Here is a 19,651-nt window from a genome sequence, read left to right on the forward strand (position 1 = left end):
TTCACTCTTATTTTAATATGTAGATTTGGGATTTATTTTTATAGTTGAGTTGCATACAAAATTTTGTCTTGCTTTCTTTTAATCACTTACCCTTTATAACCATTTCCCCATGTTATAAACTCAGTAAAAACATTTAGTGACTATTATTCCATTGAATAATTAACATCTTGTTTATGTATCTCCTCCCCCATTGCATATTTGTTTCTATTTTTACATTATAAATAGGCTGCTAGAAATGAAAACTTTTTCTTATTTCAGGTTATTTCCTTAGAATAGATTTTCCATGGTTGAATTACTAGGTTAAAAGGTAAAGGCACATTAATGTGGCCATGGACTTATATAGCTTTTTTGCCATCCTTCTTATGAGACCACTTTTTAAAAAGTCATATAATTAATAAATTTCAGGCAATTCATAAAAATCTTTGTATTTTAATTATTTTTGCAACATACTAACTGAGAAACTTATTTTTAACTCTTTTCAAGTTTAGCCTTTGTTAATGTATTCATATAAGACCTGAAAATAATAGAAAAAGATAAGTAAACATGTATTTTACTTTAGTGAGCCCTTAAATTCTTTACATGAAAAATTTTTATAGTACTTTGGGATATCTAGATTTGATGAATGATACTACAGGATTATTATATGTGGCAGTTTCTTCCCCTTTTCAGCTTTTACCCATGTATTTAATCAGCATTTTGCTGTTGAAACTCTTCAATAGTAACTGAAAAGGTTTATAAAACATTTATATTCCCTAAGTGCAATATTTTTCCCCCAAAGGGAATCTGTTTTGTAACGATTAATAGTCTAAGTAATAACCATTTGCCTTAAATTTATATTTTCTTTCCCTAAGATAGAATTGTTTTGGATTGGTTTGCTAGTGAGAAATCATCACCACAAACTCCAAACAGATTTCTGAATCTACCTGTTTATATTTTGCTCTTGTGTACAGAGACCTACTACAGTTCTTCTCTTATATGCTAGAAAGATTAAAAATCCTTAATTAAATGTCATGGACCAAGCACATCTCTGTAGAATGTGTGTGATAGTAGTATTAGGTTAAAATTATTCAAATATAAGCAATTTAAAGTAGCACAACAAAATAGTATAATGACTCATAATAGCTGTCATTTTGGAGAACAGCTGTTACCAGGTGTTGGCTGCATATTATCTCTCATGATCATGATACCTGTTTAGGCTGATCATTTCCCATTGAAAAGTTGTCGATTTTGATAAATTAAGGAGACACATATATGTGTATATATATATTTTAAGACAGGGTCTTACTCTGTAACCCAGGCTGGAGTGCAGTGGTGCAGTCTCAGCTCACTGCAACCTGCGCCTCCCAGGTTCAAGCAATTCTCGTGCCTCAGCTTCCCAAGTAGCTGGGATTACAAGCATATGCCACCATGCCTGGCTAATCTTTGTATATTTAGTAGCAACAGATTTCGCCGTGTTGGCCAGGCTGGTCTCCAACTACTGACCTACAGTGATTCGCCCATCTTGGCTTCCCAAACTTCTGGGATTATAGGTATAAGCTACCACGCCATGCCAAAAATAGCATTTATTTTAAAAGGGGCAGTACCAGTTGCAGCTATTGGTTTTGTTTTATTGTTCAATTAAACTCTTTTTCTATATATGCTTCCAGGAAGCCAGAAAATGTTCACATTACTAAAATTTACCTATATTTCTAACAGAAATAAAACCTTTTTAATTGCTGTTATGAAAATGTTTTTTGTAATATCAAAACAAAAGTTTATCTTTATGAAAACTTACGCAATTCAGTTACTTAAGTTGCTTTCAAGCACCTTCAGTACTTTTGGCTTTTTTAATAGGTAAATAGTGGATATGCTAGTTATAAATATGTTGAATAAGATAAATAAGTATGTAAAAATCTGTATGTTATTTTGAATGAATCCTATTAGTGTCATAACGTTTTGAATGAAATTTTCTGAATTTTACACTGACTTCTGTATTAATGTAGATTACTGAAATGCATAGAATTTGTTAACAATAAAAAGAAAAAAAAGGAATAAATCTGATTGAGTTGTTTAAAATGGGTATCAGCTTCCAACAGCTTTTTCTTATTTTCAGCAAGTGTTTGTTGAACACTTAAGATATAAATATACTGTAGTCTCATAGGCCGTGTGTAATTAGTTAAAATAGAATATGGGTATTAACTGGATATGCAATTGATTACCGAAAAGAATAGAAGGATAAAATTATAAGGGAAAAAACCCAACAAATTCTGATGAGTTTAGAGGAGGTCATATCTTATTTTGGTTGAGATATCAAGAAAGGTTTTTGGGAGCTATTAGACTTTTTTAAAAATTGTCAGCTATATAGACAATGATAGAAATACAACTCCACTATTTTTTATCTTAAGTACTTAAAAGTTCTAAATACTTTCAGGGAAAAATGCAATGATATTGGTAATACCCAGTTTGAGGATGTAAAGGGAAAACTGTAGATTTTGTGTTACTACTTGATGAATGCATTTGCTTCTGATGTTCAGTTTTAAGTGGTTTCATTTGATACCTACCAAGTAAATGCAGGTATTTTTAAAAGATTTAAGAGTATGCACTTAAACAGTTTAATAGTGCATGTGCATTGGAACTTTTAAAAATAAGTCATATGGGTACGGGGCTGCTGCTTAGGGATGTGCAGGTTACACAGTTGTGCAAAGATGCCATTGTTCTCCACTGTTCTCTTTTCTAATGTTTATATTAATGATTTCCTTCTGCAGAAACCTGAAAATACTACAAGCCAACCACTTTCTAATCAGCGAGTTGTAGAGGTGGCGATCCCTCATGTAGGGAAATTTATGATTGAATCAAAGGAGGGGGGTTATGATGACGAGGTACATTTTACAGCCCTCTGCACCATTGCTACTTAACTTTTGCTATTTAATACAAATACTTTGGGCATGCCTGTACCCTCATACTTAATGTCTGTTGCTACATAACATACAGCTTTGCCCCCTCATAGTCCAAAATTACTTTACCAATTATTAACAGAACTTTGAATTTCAAATGAAAATTTAAGTAGAAAACGTATGGAATTGTCAAAAGAATTTTCTATTTCTGGAGTTAATTCTTTTATGCAGAAATAGTACCAGTTTACTTTCAGGTTCGCAGATTACAGTAAGATTTGTTTAATTAGTACAAAATTTTTTTGGATTTAAAAATTTTTTATATTCCATTCCTGTTTTACTGGAATTACTTATTATAATACTTTGCCCGCTAGCTCCTGCCGGAAAATCCCACAGCATAATTGCAGGATGCATAATTGATATTTTTGCTACTACAGCCTCTCCATGTGACTGTGAGTGGAATAACTCATCAGCATTACTGAGTGTCTACTGTTAGTAGGACCTCCATCTTTATTCTTATCTCTTCACTGTCAATTCTCATTTACTTAGTTTTCCAACAGTATGGAGGCATTTTTGTTTCTCATGATTTAGTTCTTTGGAATTCAGATGAAAATGATCTGTTGTCTTATTCTATCAGATTATTTTCTCCCCTTTTCCACTTTTCTCTTGAGACTCTTAATATTACTCTTTTTGAGGAACGGCCACTAAAGCTGTTTTTGAACAGGAACACAGAGAAGGCCATAACTACTGGGAAGTGGGGGAGGGGTGTGATTTGGTAAAACGCTTGTTGGATTCTAGTTTTTATAGGTTTGGATAAGAATTGCATTTATATTAGTTTTTTTCACGTAACTTTTTTTCTGACTTACTCCAGTGTTACTTTCGTGCCAGAGTTAATCACCAAAGTCAGAAGTGTCATAAAGACATATTACTGTACCAGCGTAGGAAATCACAGGCATAAGGAGGATAAGCAGATTTGTGAGATAAACTGGTCAGAGAGTATTCTCAAGCAGATGTTAGATATATTGCAATTCTCAGTGTATAATCCAAAGTAAATACAATGAGTAATAGGTTCAGTGAATCAGAGGTAATGGATGCAGTCTCTTGATCGCTATAAGATAGCTTCATAGGGCCTTGAGTAATTTCACTTTGCAGTTATTTTAAAATGTAAACAGCTAAAAATCTATTATGAAAACAAAAAAAAATAATGCTTAAGTATTTAGTACTTAATGACTCTACATTGTTCCAGTTAACTATTTTATAAACATGCTAGCTCTCGAAAATTATGGAACCTGGCATGTTTTTAATAAACCTATCAATTTATTGATCAGTTACGTACTTGTTTTAGGATGTGCCTTCTTTCGTTTAAAAAAGTTGAATTGTGATTAATCATTTAACACTATCTTTTGTGCAAGTGCTTATGCTATTGACAGAGTTGTGTCTTTTGTCATTGTTTTTTAAAATTTATTGCAGTGACAGTTTAACAGTGCATGTGCATTGGAACTTTTAAAAATGAGAGTTGTGGATACAGGGCTGCTGCTCAGGGATGTGCAGGTTGTACAGTCTGCAAGAATGACTAGACAAGGGGCAGAAGTGGGAAGCAAATTGAGTTCATGCTGAGCTCTCTGAGGCTTGAGGAAGAGGTACCTTTTTTAATTGATAAAAAAGGATGTTGCTTTTTCTAAATAGTTCACTCAGAAGATAGCACATTTTAAAATTTGTTTGTCTAGAACCAGGGTGCCTTTTTCAAATTCTCCAATTCAGAGAGGATGCCTTTTTGCAGTTTGCACAAAGGCACCGTGTGAGCCAGCTGTGCCCTGTATGGATGATCTTAAAAGGTGCTTACATGTGTGTTGGATTAAATTTGGTCTTAAAAATGCAACATTTGATTTATAAACATGGAAAACAAAGGAGTTTCAGCTTGCATGTAAATACATTATTTTAGTTTAAAAACTTTTTTTTAATGTTAACTATCTTCTGTGGCAGATCATGATGACACCGAACATGCAAGGTATTATCATGGCGATAGGTAAATCCAGGAGTGTATATGACAGGTGTGGCCCTGAAGCAGGGTTCTTTAAGGTACAATGAACATTTTCCTTTTCGTTTCTTTTCTTTTTCAAAATTAAACTTCTTAAAATATTTTATTTCTTTGAATTCAGTTTGGTTTTCTGTATAATTTCTCTTTTCCTATCTTAGCTATGGCCACCAGATGTCCTAGGGTTTTCTTTTATGTATTCATTAACCTAATACTGATTCTTTTTCTCTTAATCCAGGTAATTCAAGAAAAAAAATCTTTTTATTTGAGTCACTCTAATAGTGTCCTTTTGATTTGTCAGCAGAAATTTGAATTGTATTTTTTATTTGAAGGGAATGAGGACATTGATGAACAATAATAAGAACTGAGTAAATTGCCTCTGGTAATAGTTCATTTTATCTTCATTGTTCATATTATTAGTCAATATCATAATATTCTTTAATTTTATTACCATTAGGTACTAAATTGCTTTTTGTGTTTATAAAATGATTTAATTATATTATTTTTATGTTTCCCCATAATTAATTTTTGATAACCTAGTCAGTTCAAGACATGCGAGAACATCAAGCTGCACACTAGTCTATGATTTACCCACATCTTTTTCTCTCTAATATCAGAGCTTTACAATGTTTTGATGACAATTTTTTTGCTTTTACAGATTTGAAAGATGAAAATACCACGTATATTTTGTCATTTTATTTATGTTGACCAAAAATCTTCACGTTTTTTTTTTTCCACTCTTTTCAAACCCTTCTTAGTGGTTTTAAAAAGCAGGGTTTTTTTGAGGTACAATTTGCTACAAGTAAACTATGCATTTCTTTTTGATATTAAAAATTAAAATTTTTCATTTTCTGTATTTTGGCATCATCCAACTTGATCTTTCAAAAACTGGTTCTTTTTTCACTGTTTCAGTATACAGTGCAAAACAAAAGCCTTGTACACAGTAGTAGACATATCAATAAGCATTTTTGGATTTGTTAGGATTAAGGTAACTAACTCTCCTCATATGCCCAGGACTGAGGGATTTCCTGGACTATAGGATTTAAAGTGCTAAACTGGGAAAGTTCTAAGCAAACTGGTCCCAGGACAAGTTGATCAGCCTATTATTTCCCATAAGAAAGGTTGAAAATCCACTTCTAAAAAAAGAAGAAAAATACATTTTGTATAGTTTCCTGTTTTAATACATTTTTTATAGTTTCCTGTTTTCTTACTGGCTTCTTAATTTTTACAATTAGAAATTCATTCTTATGCCCAGATAGTGTACATTTTCTTTTCTTAAAAAAACACTGAATATATGTCCTCTAAAGTTTTTATTTCTTGTGGAAAAGTTATTTATGATTTACAGTGCCATTGTCATTTCTGACTAGGTTGGGTCTTTTTATGTTGAATTGGAAATCTCATTTTTATTAAATTAATATCTGCATATAAAGAATCACCTAACTGTATATATTACAACAGTTACTAAGCCCCCAGTGGATAATGACTTTCAGTTATTTAATCTGTTTGACATTCATTCATATCTTTAAATAGAATGCCTGGGTTTTTTATTCACAGTTACACGTTACCTGTTGAATTTGCTTTTATGGAATATGAATGATGAGCTCTCCTTCTTTTCCTGCTTCACATACATACACTGAGAGACACAGTTCCCATCCCCCATACACACACACACACACGTGTAAAATCTTTTAATTTTGATTATATCAGAATTCTGCATTTGTAGTATTACTATATATGCTATATATGATTAAACTGTATTATAAATATTACTACTTTCCATTTTTCCCTCAACTTTCGTTTTCCTTAAACTTAGTTGTTTTGTTTTTTGGTTTGCTTCGTTTTTTATGTGCATTACTGATTTAGTTTAAAGCTGTCCACTGCTTGTTTAAATCTCTTCTCATTCTGCCTTTATCAATTTTATTTTCCTAGGACATCTATTCTGGAGCTTTATGACCTGCCCTAATCTCTATTGGTTTTTCTTTTCTCCTGATCCATAACTAGTAACCTGACATCTCCTTTCACCATCATGCTGGTGATTCCCTTTGCATCTATTCCTTTGTGTATTTTCTGTATTTCATATATTTTTCTTTTTTGGTTTGCTCTATGATTTTGATAGTACAGCAAGAAAGTATGGGCAAGAATCAAGTTTGTGAAAGAGGGACAGAATATTGTCTTAAGTAAGTTATGTTATATTGCAACTCTCCGTGCATAATCTCAATAAATACTGTAGTTAATAAACTTCAGTCAATCTGAGGTCAAAATTTTCAAGTAGCTTTGGAGATTTTTGAGTCGAGTTTGATGTTTTACTCATAACGTAAACTTGTGCTCTTTGTCAGATGTTAAAAATAATTACTACAGTATTTCTATTTCACTAACCATTCTCCTTACTATCCTGATACTCCCTTTCCTGCTTTTTTTTTTTTTTTTTTTTTGCTGGAAAAACACAAGAATAGCTGGAATGTACATTAGGAAGGAAGTAGTTTATAGGTTGATATTAGCAGCCAGACTGCCTTGGCCGACTGCTTTGTAGGTTTGATTTTGGGCAAATTATTCAATCTTTGTATCTCAGTTTCCCAAGGTGTTAAATAACTGTTTATTTTATTGAGTCATTGTGACCTTTAAAAACGTTCTATCAATGTTACGCTTTTAAAGTAGTATCTGGTTGATAGTAAATGCTCGGAATTTAGCTGTTATTGTTGTTAGTATTATCACGAAGCTTATCTTATGTGTCCAGTTCTGGTCCACATATAGTAGGAGATGAAAAATGAGAGTACCATGTCTGTGTCAAGGACTTTTATTTGCTAATATAATTTTTTAAACTCATTTGTTAGAAATTGTCAGTTCCATTTTAGAGTAACAAAATTAACAGTTTCATTTGGCTTTACCTAATAATTACTATCACAAAACTCTCTTTCTACCTTTTTATCTCTTTAGTGTGTGTATATGTTTATAAAATTTCTGAAGCTTGCCTACATTTTCACCTGTGATTGCGTTTATATATGTGTGTAACCCTATGGAAACATACATCAAGTTGTTTCTAATTAATGCATGTTTTTGGTAAAGGTACAAGCATTTGGACAACTCCAGCTGATAATATGTCACCTTAAAAATTTTTTCATATAAAACATGAAAGCAATATATACAAAATGCAGTTGTATTCAGTATTATAGAAGTGTCTAAAATAAAACTAACAATGACAGTCTCTGCCACTGCCCTGTTGTAACCATTCTTAGTGCTGTGTATCTTGTTTTTTTCTTTTTGTTTATAACAATGCACATATACAGAGACTTAAAATTTTTTTAATGTAGATTTTACTGTTCATAATATTTTGTAACTTATATCACTCAGAAATCTATTGTGGGCTTTCTTAAAGTTTAGACAATATCACATTATCTTTACTAGCTGTCTGCATACACACACATGTACACACACTCACACATGTACACACAGTATTCTATGGTATAGATGTACTCTCATTTCTTACATCTTTCCCTCTTTATGGACATGTGTCCTATATTTTCTCCCAGTCTACCCTTTCTATTTGAATTAATTTAGAGTACCTTTTTTCTTAAACAGGTTTTAAAACAGTATGTTCCTTTTCCTACTGTTTGGATTTTTTTTTTCCGTATGAAAAGATCTACTCTAACCCAGAGTTATAGAAATTTTCCCACTATTTACTTAAAATACTTTTCTTAGTAAATTTTTATTTTGTAAATTCAAATGCTTGCTTTTTAACTCATTAGCATTTTATTTGGGCTTTCTGCGTTCTGTATTAAATGAATTTGGTGTATGTTTTTCTTTTTTGTGCTGTCTTTACCTAAAGTTTGCAATTAGGGTTATGTTAGCTTTGGTAAATGACTTTAAGAGCTTTCCTGTTTTTTTAATACTTCAATGTGTTAGCATAGGAACGATCTGTTCTGTAAGTTAGAACTCACTGGTAAGATCATATGAGCCTAGGGCCTTCTTGCGGGGTAGATCTTTTTAACACATTTTTTGGTTCATTCCACAGTTATTGGCATGTTTAAATATTCTACCTTTTTTTTTGATTGATTCTAATCATCATCAACATTCAGTATTAATTCATAAAATATGTACATACCACAGAATCTAACATGGTGGCTGCTTCTGTCTTCCAGTTCCCCTCAATTAGATAAAGTATTTTTAAATTTTTGTTCTTTTTTGTGCTTAGCGTGTTATAAATTGAGGGAAGAGTTTTTTTGTGTGTTTGTTTTGTTTTGTTTTGTTTTGTTTGAGGCGAAGTCTCGCTGTGTCGCCCAGGCTGGAGTGCAGTGGTGTGATCTCGGCTCACTGCAACCTCCGACTCCCAGATTCAAGCAATTCTCCTGCCTCAGCCTCCCGAGTAGCTGGGACTATAGAAGCCTGCCACCACACCCAGCTAATTTTTGTATTTCTAGTAGAGACCAGTGTCACCACATTGGCCAGGCTTGCCTCAAACTCCTGACCTTGTGATCCTCCCTCCTCAGCCTCCCAAAGTGCTGGGATTACAGGCGTGAGGCACCGCGCCTGGTTGTGTTTGTTTTGTGTGTGTGTTTTTTTTTAATACCTCTTGTGTCCTGCCACATCCTGAAAAGATCTTGGTCAGGTTTATTTTACATTAGCTTTTTGGCTATGAAAGAAAACTTTTTACTCTGTGCCGTTTAGGTACTGCTGAATGTGGATTTCCTCATGTATTATGATTAGACCAACTTTTTAATACTCTAAATGTTTGCTAGTGATCAAAATGGTGATGCCACTATCAGCCTTGTTATATGAAACAGGTCTGAGTAAGTGGACTTGCTAAAGTTTAACCTCCGAATTAGGAAGTTACCAACCAGTTACAGGAACTCTTTCAACCACAGGCCCTCCCACATAAGAGTCTGCCCTATAAGAATGCAGTATGGAAAGTTAATAGGCAAAGCAGATCTGGGGGAAAAAAAGAGCAAGAGGATGAGACTGGGCTATACTACACTAACTTGAGTCCTTCTCTCAAATTAACTTTATTGGTTAAGACTAGTTTCTACTATAGAAAATCCCCAAATAAGAGTGGCTTACGGAGAGAAGATTCTGTTGTGTAAAAATGAAATTCAGAAGGAAGCAATACAAAGTTACTATGATAAGCAAAAATAAAAGCCAGAAGATAAAAACAGAATATTTCCAAAGTACTGGTTGCTTGTATGTATGTGTAGAGGTGGGAGGGTCATATTATAATTACAATTACAGGATTAGTGTAGCTTTTTTCATTTATTTTAAAAGACATTAAAATTTCTTTTTTTGTAAATATTTTGTCAGTATCTATTAAAGTACCCTTAGGGTTTTATTGAAGTAATACTTTTGTATTATGAAAATTTTTTCTCAATAGTTGTTTCATTGGTTCATAATAATGGTCCCCACTTGACATAACTTTATCACCCTTTTTTACATTTGAAATGTCTCTTAATCACTTTGTTTATTCAATAGATATAAAAATGTTTATTAGAATATAAAACATGCTGAAAAGTAGAACTCAGTGAATTTTTTTTTGAATGATACTTTCCTTATTTACATGGCCTTTTAAGGAATATGAAGGGGAAGAAATATTTATCAACATGGTATTAATGAAATTTTGTTCCCTAAAAGTATATGCAGGCCTAAATCGTTAATGCAAAAAATACTTCTCCGTGCATCTTGTTAAATTCAAGTCAGTGGTCCAGCGTTTCCATGCTTAGCCAGAGAAGACTCTTTTCCTCTTGGTTATGTACATTTGTAGCCTGAGTTTTAGGTGCCACATCTTTCAAGTCAGTTACACATCCTGCCTTTAGGCTCTCAGACTTGTACTTCCAACTCAGTGGGTTATCACAATGTGTGTTTACCCATGTGACCACCAACTAGGCCAACAGGTAGAACATCAGGAGTACTCCAGAAATAGCCTTTTTCCTCCTTCCCATCACTACAGTCTATCCATACCCAAAAGTAGCCGTTATCTGGACTTCTAACAATATACATTAGTTTTCTTGTTGACCTTTATACACTTGGCATCTTTTACTCTAGGTCCTTTTTTGTCTGGCTGCTGTTACTCAGCTGTGTGTTTGGAGCTTCATCCATGTTACACAGTTGTCATTTCTTCCCTCTCATAGTATTTTGTTTTATGACTATAATTTTTTTCTATCCTTCTCTTGATGGACATACTAAAAAGGTATTACCTGTTTATATGCAGGGCATTGTCCTAAATCCAGTGGGTGTAGCTGGGATAATGATGGACTGAGTTCCTACCTTAATGAACCTCATTTTCTGCTAGGGAAACATTAATTAGAGTTATTAATTAGTATGGTAAAGAACCAGTTTAATGTGGAAAAAGAACATAAAATGAGAAAACAGAGCTAGTACCTAGAGGGCTTCCTAGAAAAAGTGACGTGTAAACTAGTAATACATAATCCAAAATGTAGAATGTAAATGTTTTTCTCTCACTTCCTAATTCTCACTCCACAGTGAGCATCTATTGATTGTTCCTTGTATATCCTAGAGAGATAGATGAGACTGACTTTGATTCAGACATTCATCCTATATTTATAATATAAATAAAAGTAGAAGTATACTCTTTCTATTTGCTTCTTGCTCTTGAGTTTCTTTTTCATATATATGTAATTATTCATATCAGGATTAGTAGATTTATCTCAGTATTTTTCCTTTGTTTCCTAGAGTTTATCAAAATTTTTTAAAATATTCTCCTAGAATAGGGTATGCATGTTACAACAAATTTGAAGAAAGTTAGTATGTTTCCACCCACCATAGAGGCTGATGGGAGCAATATGTCAGCACACTGATAACTTATTCATACTCCAATTTAGGCAGCTCTGTCTCCTATTAGCTGTTACCAGCAAGGTCTCTATGGTTAAGTCCTAGGTTTAAATCCTAGCATTATTATTTAATAATTGTGTGACCTCAGGCAATTTATTAAGTTATCAGAACCAGTTTATTCACTTACATGAGGAGTTATCTTGAGAGTTAAATGAGATAATTCACGTGGAACTCATCAGGCAGTGTCTGTCACATAAAGAACACCCAAGTTGTTACCTATTCTTACTAAATTTATTAGCATTGTTGCTGAATATTTGAGTAATTTTCAATATTGTGAACATTTTTGTGCATATATTATTGAACACTTACGTGAACATAGCAGAGTTGACAAGTCAAAGTGCTTGCAGATTTTGAATACTAATATTATCAAATTGCCTACATATAGTTACATTGATTTGTTCTACTATTGATATTTGTCTTAAAAAAGACATTAAAAGTGTAATCCCATTTTTTAAAATATATTTCTTTGATCTTTGTGAGGGTCAGTTTTTTTTTTCATAAGTATTTTGGCAATTGGTATTTATGTTGACTGTCATTCATCTTTATATGTTTATTACATTGAGCTTTTTTTTTTAGTTAAATGAACATTTGATCTTTAAGACAATTGATTCATCTATAATTTACAAATTATATTTTGTGGTTTATAATTTGTCTTCTAAATTTATTTTTTATGTCTTACTATACATAATTTCTTAGATCTTACAAAATATAGCAACTTTTTAAAAATAGATTTGGGCCTGTGATCACTTTTAAAATTATGCAAAATTTTAATTCTGCTTTCATGGTTTTATAATACTTTTGTTTTGATTACTAGATTTTAGTTTTCTCTGAATAGAAAAATATCCAGATAGTCTAAACATAAAATATTGACTAATGCATACTTTTCACACTGACTTGACACATATACTAAATCATACATATACTAAATCCCTTATCAGGGATTTATACTTAATCATATACTAAGTAGCTCTGACTGGGTCTCTGTATTCCACTGATCTCATTTTCTGTTTTTGGACAATACACTGAATACAAATGATCTTATTATAGATCATTTGTAATACACTTTCACATTTTGTTAGAAGAACACTTAGTAATTTTTGTTCTTTTATAAACAAGAAGTTTGGAAAGTCTCATTTTTCTTATGATGATTTTTAAAAGCAATTGCTACTTCCTTTCCAAATCCTTTTAGGATTATATTTTTGTGTTAATTTAACATGAAATAGATAATTTTTTTTTTTTTTTTTTTTTTTACTATTTTGAGTCTTGCCCAAAAGAAACATGATATGCCTTTTCACTTTTATTGTCTTTTGCTGTATTCTTCAGTAAGGTTTTATAATTTTATTTCATAATGGTCTTATATCCTTTTGTTTAATTTATTCCTAGATAATTTTTTTTTTGCCTTTTTGAATAGGGTCATTTACTTCCACTTTTTTTTTTTTTTTTTTTTTTTTTGAGACGGAGTCTCGCTCTGTTGCCCAGGCTGAAGTGCAGTGGCCGGATCTCAGCTCACTGCAAGCTCCGCCTCCCGGGTTCACGCCATTCTCCTGCCTCAGCCTCCCGAGTAGCTGGGACTACAGGCGCCCGCCACCGCGCCCGGATAGTTTTGTTTTTTTTTTTTTTTTTTTTTTTTTAGTAGAGACGGGGTTTCACCATGTTAGCCAGGATGGTCTCGATCTCCTGACCTCGTGATCCACCCGTCTCGGCCTCCCAAAGTGCTGGGATTACAGGCTTGAGCCACCGCGCCCGGCCTACTTCCACTTTTTTTTTTTAACCAGGTTATTGAAAGGGTCGGTGATGGGATAACTAATTAATTTTACATGCTTACGTGGTATTTAGTTAACTTTATTGAACTCTTTGTTTTCTAATGGTTTTTGCATTTTATTTTCTTGATTATTTCAGTAAACTGTCTCCCAATAATTATTTTCTGTATCTTTATTTCTTGTTTCATTTCTGGCTTTATTGCGGTGATCAGAAATTTTTATCATATTCTCAATACTGAAATAATGGTAGTAGGCACCTTTGTCTAGTTTCTGATTTTAATGAGTGTGTCTCCAGTGTTTTATTATGTACAATGTGTAGTTTTGGTTCCACTTTATGAATTTTAAAATGCTCTTAAATTACTAGATAAGGGTTTCCCACTAAACTGATTGGTATTGAAATTTAGAAATTTTTAATACATCTATTGAGATGCTGAACAGATTTCTCCTTAATTCTTAATACTTAAGGTCTTAACTTTGATCTACCTTTAAAAAAATTATTGTAAACATTTTTTGTTAAATATATTTTTTGTATACCACACTATTTGTTTAACAAAAGTGAGTATGGGTGTTGGCATCTGGTTACATAGACAAAATTGATCTATAGTTTCTTGCTTTGTATTTGTCAATTTTGGGGATACAAATTATACCAGCCTTGTATAACCATTAAGGAGGCTTTCTCTTATTTTTCAGGCCCTGTAGCAATTTAGGTATCACAGAAGTTATCTGGTCCTTGAAGATTTGACCTAACAGCCCAACTCTAAAACAATGTGGGCTTGATTTCTTTCGTGTTACCAGATTTCTCGGGCAAACTTTTAAGTTTTACAGAGTCTCTTCAGTTTTTCTGCCTCTGAAAGCAGTTCTGGTAGTTTATATTTTTCTAGATTATTATCTATCAGGATACTGTAGTTTATTGACAAAGTTATATGTGTTATCCTTCAAGAAATTTTGAAACATTTTTTTTCTGTATTATCACCTTTCTTATTTCTACCAGTGAGTTTTCTTCCCCTTTTTGGTCTTCCATCCAACTATATTCAAACTGGAGATATATATATTGAGAGAGAGAGAGAGAATCTCACTCTGTCGCCTAGGCTAGACTGCAGTGGCGTAGTATCGGCTCCCTGCAACCTCTGCCTCCCAGGTTCAAGTGATTCTCCTGCCTCAGCCTCCCAAGCAGCTGGGATTGCAGACGCCTGCCACCATGCCCAGCTAATTTTGTTTGTTTGAGACGGAGTCTCGCACATGATCTCGGCTCACCACAACCTCTGCTTCCCGGGTTCAAGCAGTTCTCCTGCCTCAGCTTCCCAAGTAGCTGGGGTTACAGGTGCCCACCACCACACCCGGCTAATTTTTTCTATTTTTTAGTAGAGACAGGGTTTCACTATGTTGGCCACGCTGGTCTCAAACTCCTGACCTCAGATGATCTGCCCACTTTGGCCTCCCAAAGTGCTGGGATTACAGGTGTGAATCACCGTGCTTGGCCTGGAAATTTTTTTGACTAACAGCCCAATAGATTTTGATATCTGATATTCCCATATTAGTACAGTTTTTTATTTCTTTGGCTCAAGAATAATTTAGAGCCATATTTTAAATTTTCTAAGTGTTTAGCTTGGAAGATAGCTCTATTTATAATTCCTGTTTGTATTACAGTGTAGTCAAGGAATATGGCCCACAGTATTTCAGTCCTCTGGAATTTGAAGTTTTCTTCATTTCTTAGCACTGTCAGTTTTTTAAAAATAACCCATAAGCATTTTAAAATACATATAAACTCTGTTAACCAACTTTATTTTAGAGATAAGACCAATGAGACTTAGAAGATTATGTGCCTTATTCTATGTCACAGTTAATTATAAATGACGTATCTAGGTTTTTGAATTTTAATTTCCTCAGTTTCCCATTAGATTTAACTGCCTCCAGAATATAAATATTTATATATTTGGTATCCTCATATGTGTGTGTGTGTGTGTGTATATATATATATATATAGAGAGAGAGAGAGAGAGAGAGAGTTTATATAAAAATTAAGTCAATAAGTTATAAATTTAGAATATGGTTTTATAGTATTATTTTGAAAAGTAGAGAAAAGTCTAGGTAGAATTTATTTGCATCTTTAGAACTGAACAAGGTCTGAAAAGCATGGCTTAAACTAATTTTACTGAATAGGTCATCTGTAGGTAGATGGGAAATGAACAAGAAAGGATATCACACATAATGGAGAAGAAACAAAGGCATGTGTGCGTTTGTGAGGAGACAAGCCTAACCTAGATAGAAGGGAGATCCTTGTTGCAGGGTGATAGGAAATAAGACTGAATAAATGGCATTCAGCCTGATTAAAGGTGTAGTGAAAAAAGTTTAAAAAATGAAATACAAAGCAGTTCTGTCATCTAATGACTAGTGTCACATTTCATTTAGCAAATGCATGGTGATTTCATTGCAGTGTCTGTGATAATTAACTTAAAATAATTAGCATAGGCTGCCAACGGGATTCTGAGGAGGTAATATGAGACAAATATAATGTTAACTTTACTCGTAATGGCAGATTGTGTAGAACTCTGCTAAATATACCAGCATGGAACATCTGTTGGGAATTTGGATAAATATGATTCCAGTATATTTTAAAAGCCATAAAATTTCTTAAGGAAGTTTATAAAAAATAGTTAAGAAATGCATGTATGCTAGTAAAAATTTTTTGTGTGTGTTTGAAAAACAACTTCTTGGCCGGCCGCGGTGGCTCACGCCTGTAATCCCAGCACTTTGGGAGGCCGAGGCGGGCGGATCACAAGGTCAGGAGATCGAGACCACGGTGAAACCCCGTCTCTACTAAAAATACAAAAAATGAGCCGGGCGCAGTGGCGGGTGCCTGTAGTCCCAGCTACTCGGGAGGCTGAGGCAGGAGAATGGCGTGAACCCAGGAGGCGGAGCTTGCAGTGAGCCAGGATCGCGCCACTGCACTCCAGCTTGGGCGACAGAGCGAGACTCCGTCTCAAAAAAAAAAAAAAAAAAAAAAAAAAACAACTTCTAGAAATTTAGAAGTTAATTTCTTAAAAAGGAAGTGTATAAAAATAGTTAAGAAACGCATTTACCTGGTAAAAATGTTTTCTTGTGTGATTGAAAAATAGCTCCTAGAAATTTAGAAGTGTCTTTCTACCTCTGCTGGTTTAAACACCTATATATTGAAAATACTTTGGCAATTTGCTTGTGAAAATTAGGAGAATCTTAAATTCAGCAAAATCAAGAAGTGAACATATAATCTTAAAGTATAAGAGGTTATTATATATTTCAGTTCTATAATAGAAATCTGCTATTTATTAAAACAGCTTCTATTTTGAAAGTAGGTAGGGGATTGATGACCATTTAGTGGGATCATTCCATGTATGTAAACCTACAATATTATTTTAAGAGACTCGCTACAAATTTGTTTTATTTTGGTCATGCTATTTTAGACTAAAGTATGATGAATGAAGTATTTGAATATTCTAAAAGTCTGTTACAGGTTGAGCATCCCAAATCCAGAATTCAAAATCTGAAATATTGCAAAATCCAAACATTTTGAGTACCAACATGATACTCAAAGGAAATGTTCATTGGAGTATCGTTGATTTTGGATTTTCGGATTCGGAATACTCAACCAGCATAATGCAAACATTCCAAAATCTGAAAAAAGTCTAAAATTGGAATCACTTCTGGTCCCAAGCATTTCAGATTAGCGACCTGTAGCCTGTGACAATCATTGTCTAAAGTTCGTATCAACAAGAACAGTAATTGAATTGTTAATGTTTTAGATTTATTCTCAAATTCAGTATACTTCGATTATTATGTTGTGCCCCCCCCCTTTTTTTTTTTCCAAATTTGGATAATAGGAAGATTTTTAATGAGTTCTAAGCGAAGCTTATGTGTGCTAACTAGGCACACAGTGAGCGTTGGTAATCTTATATATTAAAATACAGTTGATATTTATGGCTGTTATTTATTCACATAAGACTTTGGAATGACATGTATATCCTCAAAAAAAAAGTCAGTTTTTTTCAAGGGAAAAGTATTTTAGAATAATTTGTTTCCTTATTCTATTTATAATCTTAGGCTGCATAGAAAGAACATATTAGCCTTCCTTTTAATGAAGTATGATATTATGTAACTAGAATATTTCATTTAATGTTTATCAGTTATTTTTTCTCCCATCTGTAAAATACAATCATATAGGTCATAACATCTAGATATCAAAGAATTACTTAAGAAAGGCATGCACTTTTTAAACTAAAAAAACTTTTTAATTGAATGGATTTTTTGTAATCTTGCCTGAAGCTCAAAATGTTTATGCTTGTTAGAGCTAGAATTTACATGTAAGTATAATATAAATGAATATGAAAAGCTTTATCTTAATCATATGGTCCTCTTGTACATAGCAGTATTTGATGTGTAAGTCTATATATATTTCTCTATGGTCAGATATTTTCTGGATTTTGCTTGTGTATTAAAACATGCATTAGTCTTTGTTATTTCCCCTTATTATTTGTATGAGATATTCTTGTTAAAGAAAACTAAGTTTAAACCTCAAGGTAATAATAGTGATGATATATAACCGTTATTATTCTTACATTAATAAAATTTACATACTGTTGAAGCAATAAGTACTTCTTTTTGTGATAATTGTAACCCCAGGGCTTGATGTTACATGCCTTATTTGTGGGCTATTCAGCTAAAAGTTAATTTCAATAATACGACTATGCATTTAAGAACAATTTTCTTTCAGATTTGAGTATTGTTGGAAGCTATATATCAACTCTAGAATTTTCTTATTCAAACTGATGCCTAGAAAGGTAAAACAGAATGGGAAAACTTGCCGTCTCCATCTTATAATGTCTGTGAATAGACTTTGACTAGGCTCTGATAAATTTTACAAAATTACTCACATTGTAAGTTTAGACATATTATTTTACCACTTTCATGTGTGGAAACAAAAAGAACATTTATATAGTGAAGGGATAAAGAAGGGCCTTTGTGGCCAGGCACAGCGGCTCACACCTGTAATCCCAGCACTTTGGGAGGCTGAGGCGGGCAGACGATGAAGTCAAGAGTTTGAGACCAGCCTGGCCAACATAGTGAAACCCCATATCTACTAAAACTACAAAAAATTTAGTTGGGCATGGTGGCAGGTGCCTGTAATCCCAGCTACTTGGGAGGCTGAGGCAGGAGAATAGCTTGAACCTGGGAGGTGAAGGCTACAGTGAGCCAAGATCGCACCACTGCAGTCCATCCCAGGGGATAGTACGAGACTTCATTTGAAAAAAAAAAAAAAAAATAGAAGGGGCTCTGTGATCAGTTATTCAGGAAATACTTTGATACTGTGGAACATGGGACTGTGTTCTTAGATGTACCGCCTTGTTTGTAATACTTTAAAAGCCAAAAAAAAAAAAAAGAAAATATTTATATGCAAGAAGAATTAAACTTGTAATATTGAAGGATTTTTAGGTGTTTAAATAATTAACCAAAATTGTCATTTTCATTGCATTTTCCAGGCAATTAAGTTGGAATATGCAAGGTTGGTTAAGTTGGCCCAAGAAGACACCCCACCAGAAACCGACTATCGTTTACATCATGTCGTGGTCTACTTTATCCAGAACCAGACACCAAAGAAAATCATTGAGAAAACATTGCTAGAACAATTTGGAGACAGAAATTTGAGTTTTGATGAAAGGTAATTTAAAAATATAAAATTCTTATGCTAAAAGTGTTCTTTTTTTTTTTCATGCAGATTCCCAGGATAATTTCTTGAGTATTTATTTTATATATGCATGGGTACATATTTTAATAAATACATAACAATTTGAACTCAATGTGAACAGTTGCTGGAGTCTGTGGCCTTTTGAAGTTTGAACTGAGAATAACTTAGATCATTTTAATAAATTTTAATTGTGAATCAATCACTGCACTTACTACACTCAATATTTTAGAAACAAAAATGGGCTTCTCAACCTCTGTACTATATACATAGTTTAAATTAGATAAATCTTTGTTGTTGGGGCTGCCCTTTGATTGTAGGATATTTGATAATATCCCTCATCTCTTTGTTAGATGACAGTAGCAGCTCCCAAGTTGTGGCATACCAAAATATCTCCAGGTATTGCCAAATAACTCCTAGGGGAGCAAAATCACCC

General features: G+C 33.2%; 1 protein-coding gene across 5 annotated transcripts in view; it reads left to right on the forward strand.

Moving 5' to 3' along the window:
• LOC105483466 (ubiquitin specific peptidase 25) overlaps window positions 1-19,651 on the forward strand; it is a 143,627-nt gene that overhangs the window by 111,025 nt on the left and 12,951 nt on the right. For 3 of the 5 annotated variants that reach the window (XM_011744367.3, XM_024793305.2, XM_071095497.1), the window contains 3 exons: window positions 2,745-2,858; window positions 4,854-4,949; window positions 19,013-19,191. In XM_011744367.3, coding sequence (XP_011742669.1) covers window positions 2,745-2,858; window positions 4,854-4,949; window positions 19,013-19,191 — 389 coding nt within the window. The remainder of the gene's footprint in view (window positions 1-2,744; window positions 2,859-4,853; window positions 4,950-19,012; window positions 19,192-19,651) is intronic. The other 2 variants (XM_011744369.3, XM_024793306.2) reach the window with 1 other exon arrangement.

Source organism: Macaca nemestrina, chromosome 4 (assembly GCF_043159975.1).
Source record: "Macaca nemestrina isolate mMacNem1 chromosome 4, mMacNem.hap1, whole genome shotgun sequence".
Classification (NCBI taxonomy): domain Eukaryota; kingdom Metazoa; phylum Chordata; class Mammalia; order Primates; family Cercopithecidae; genus Macaca; species Macaca nemestrina.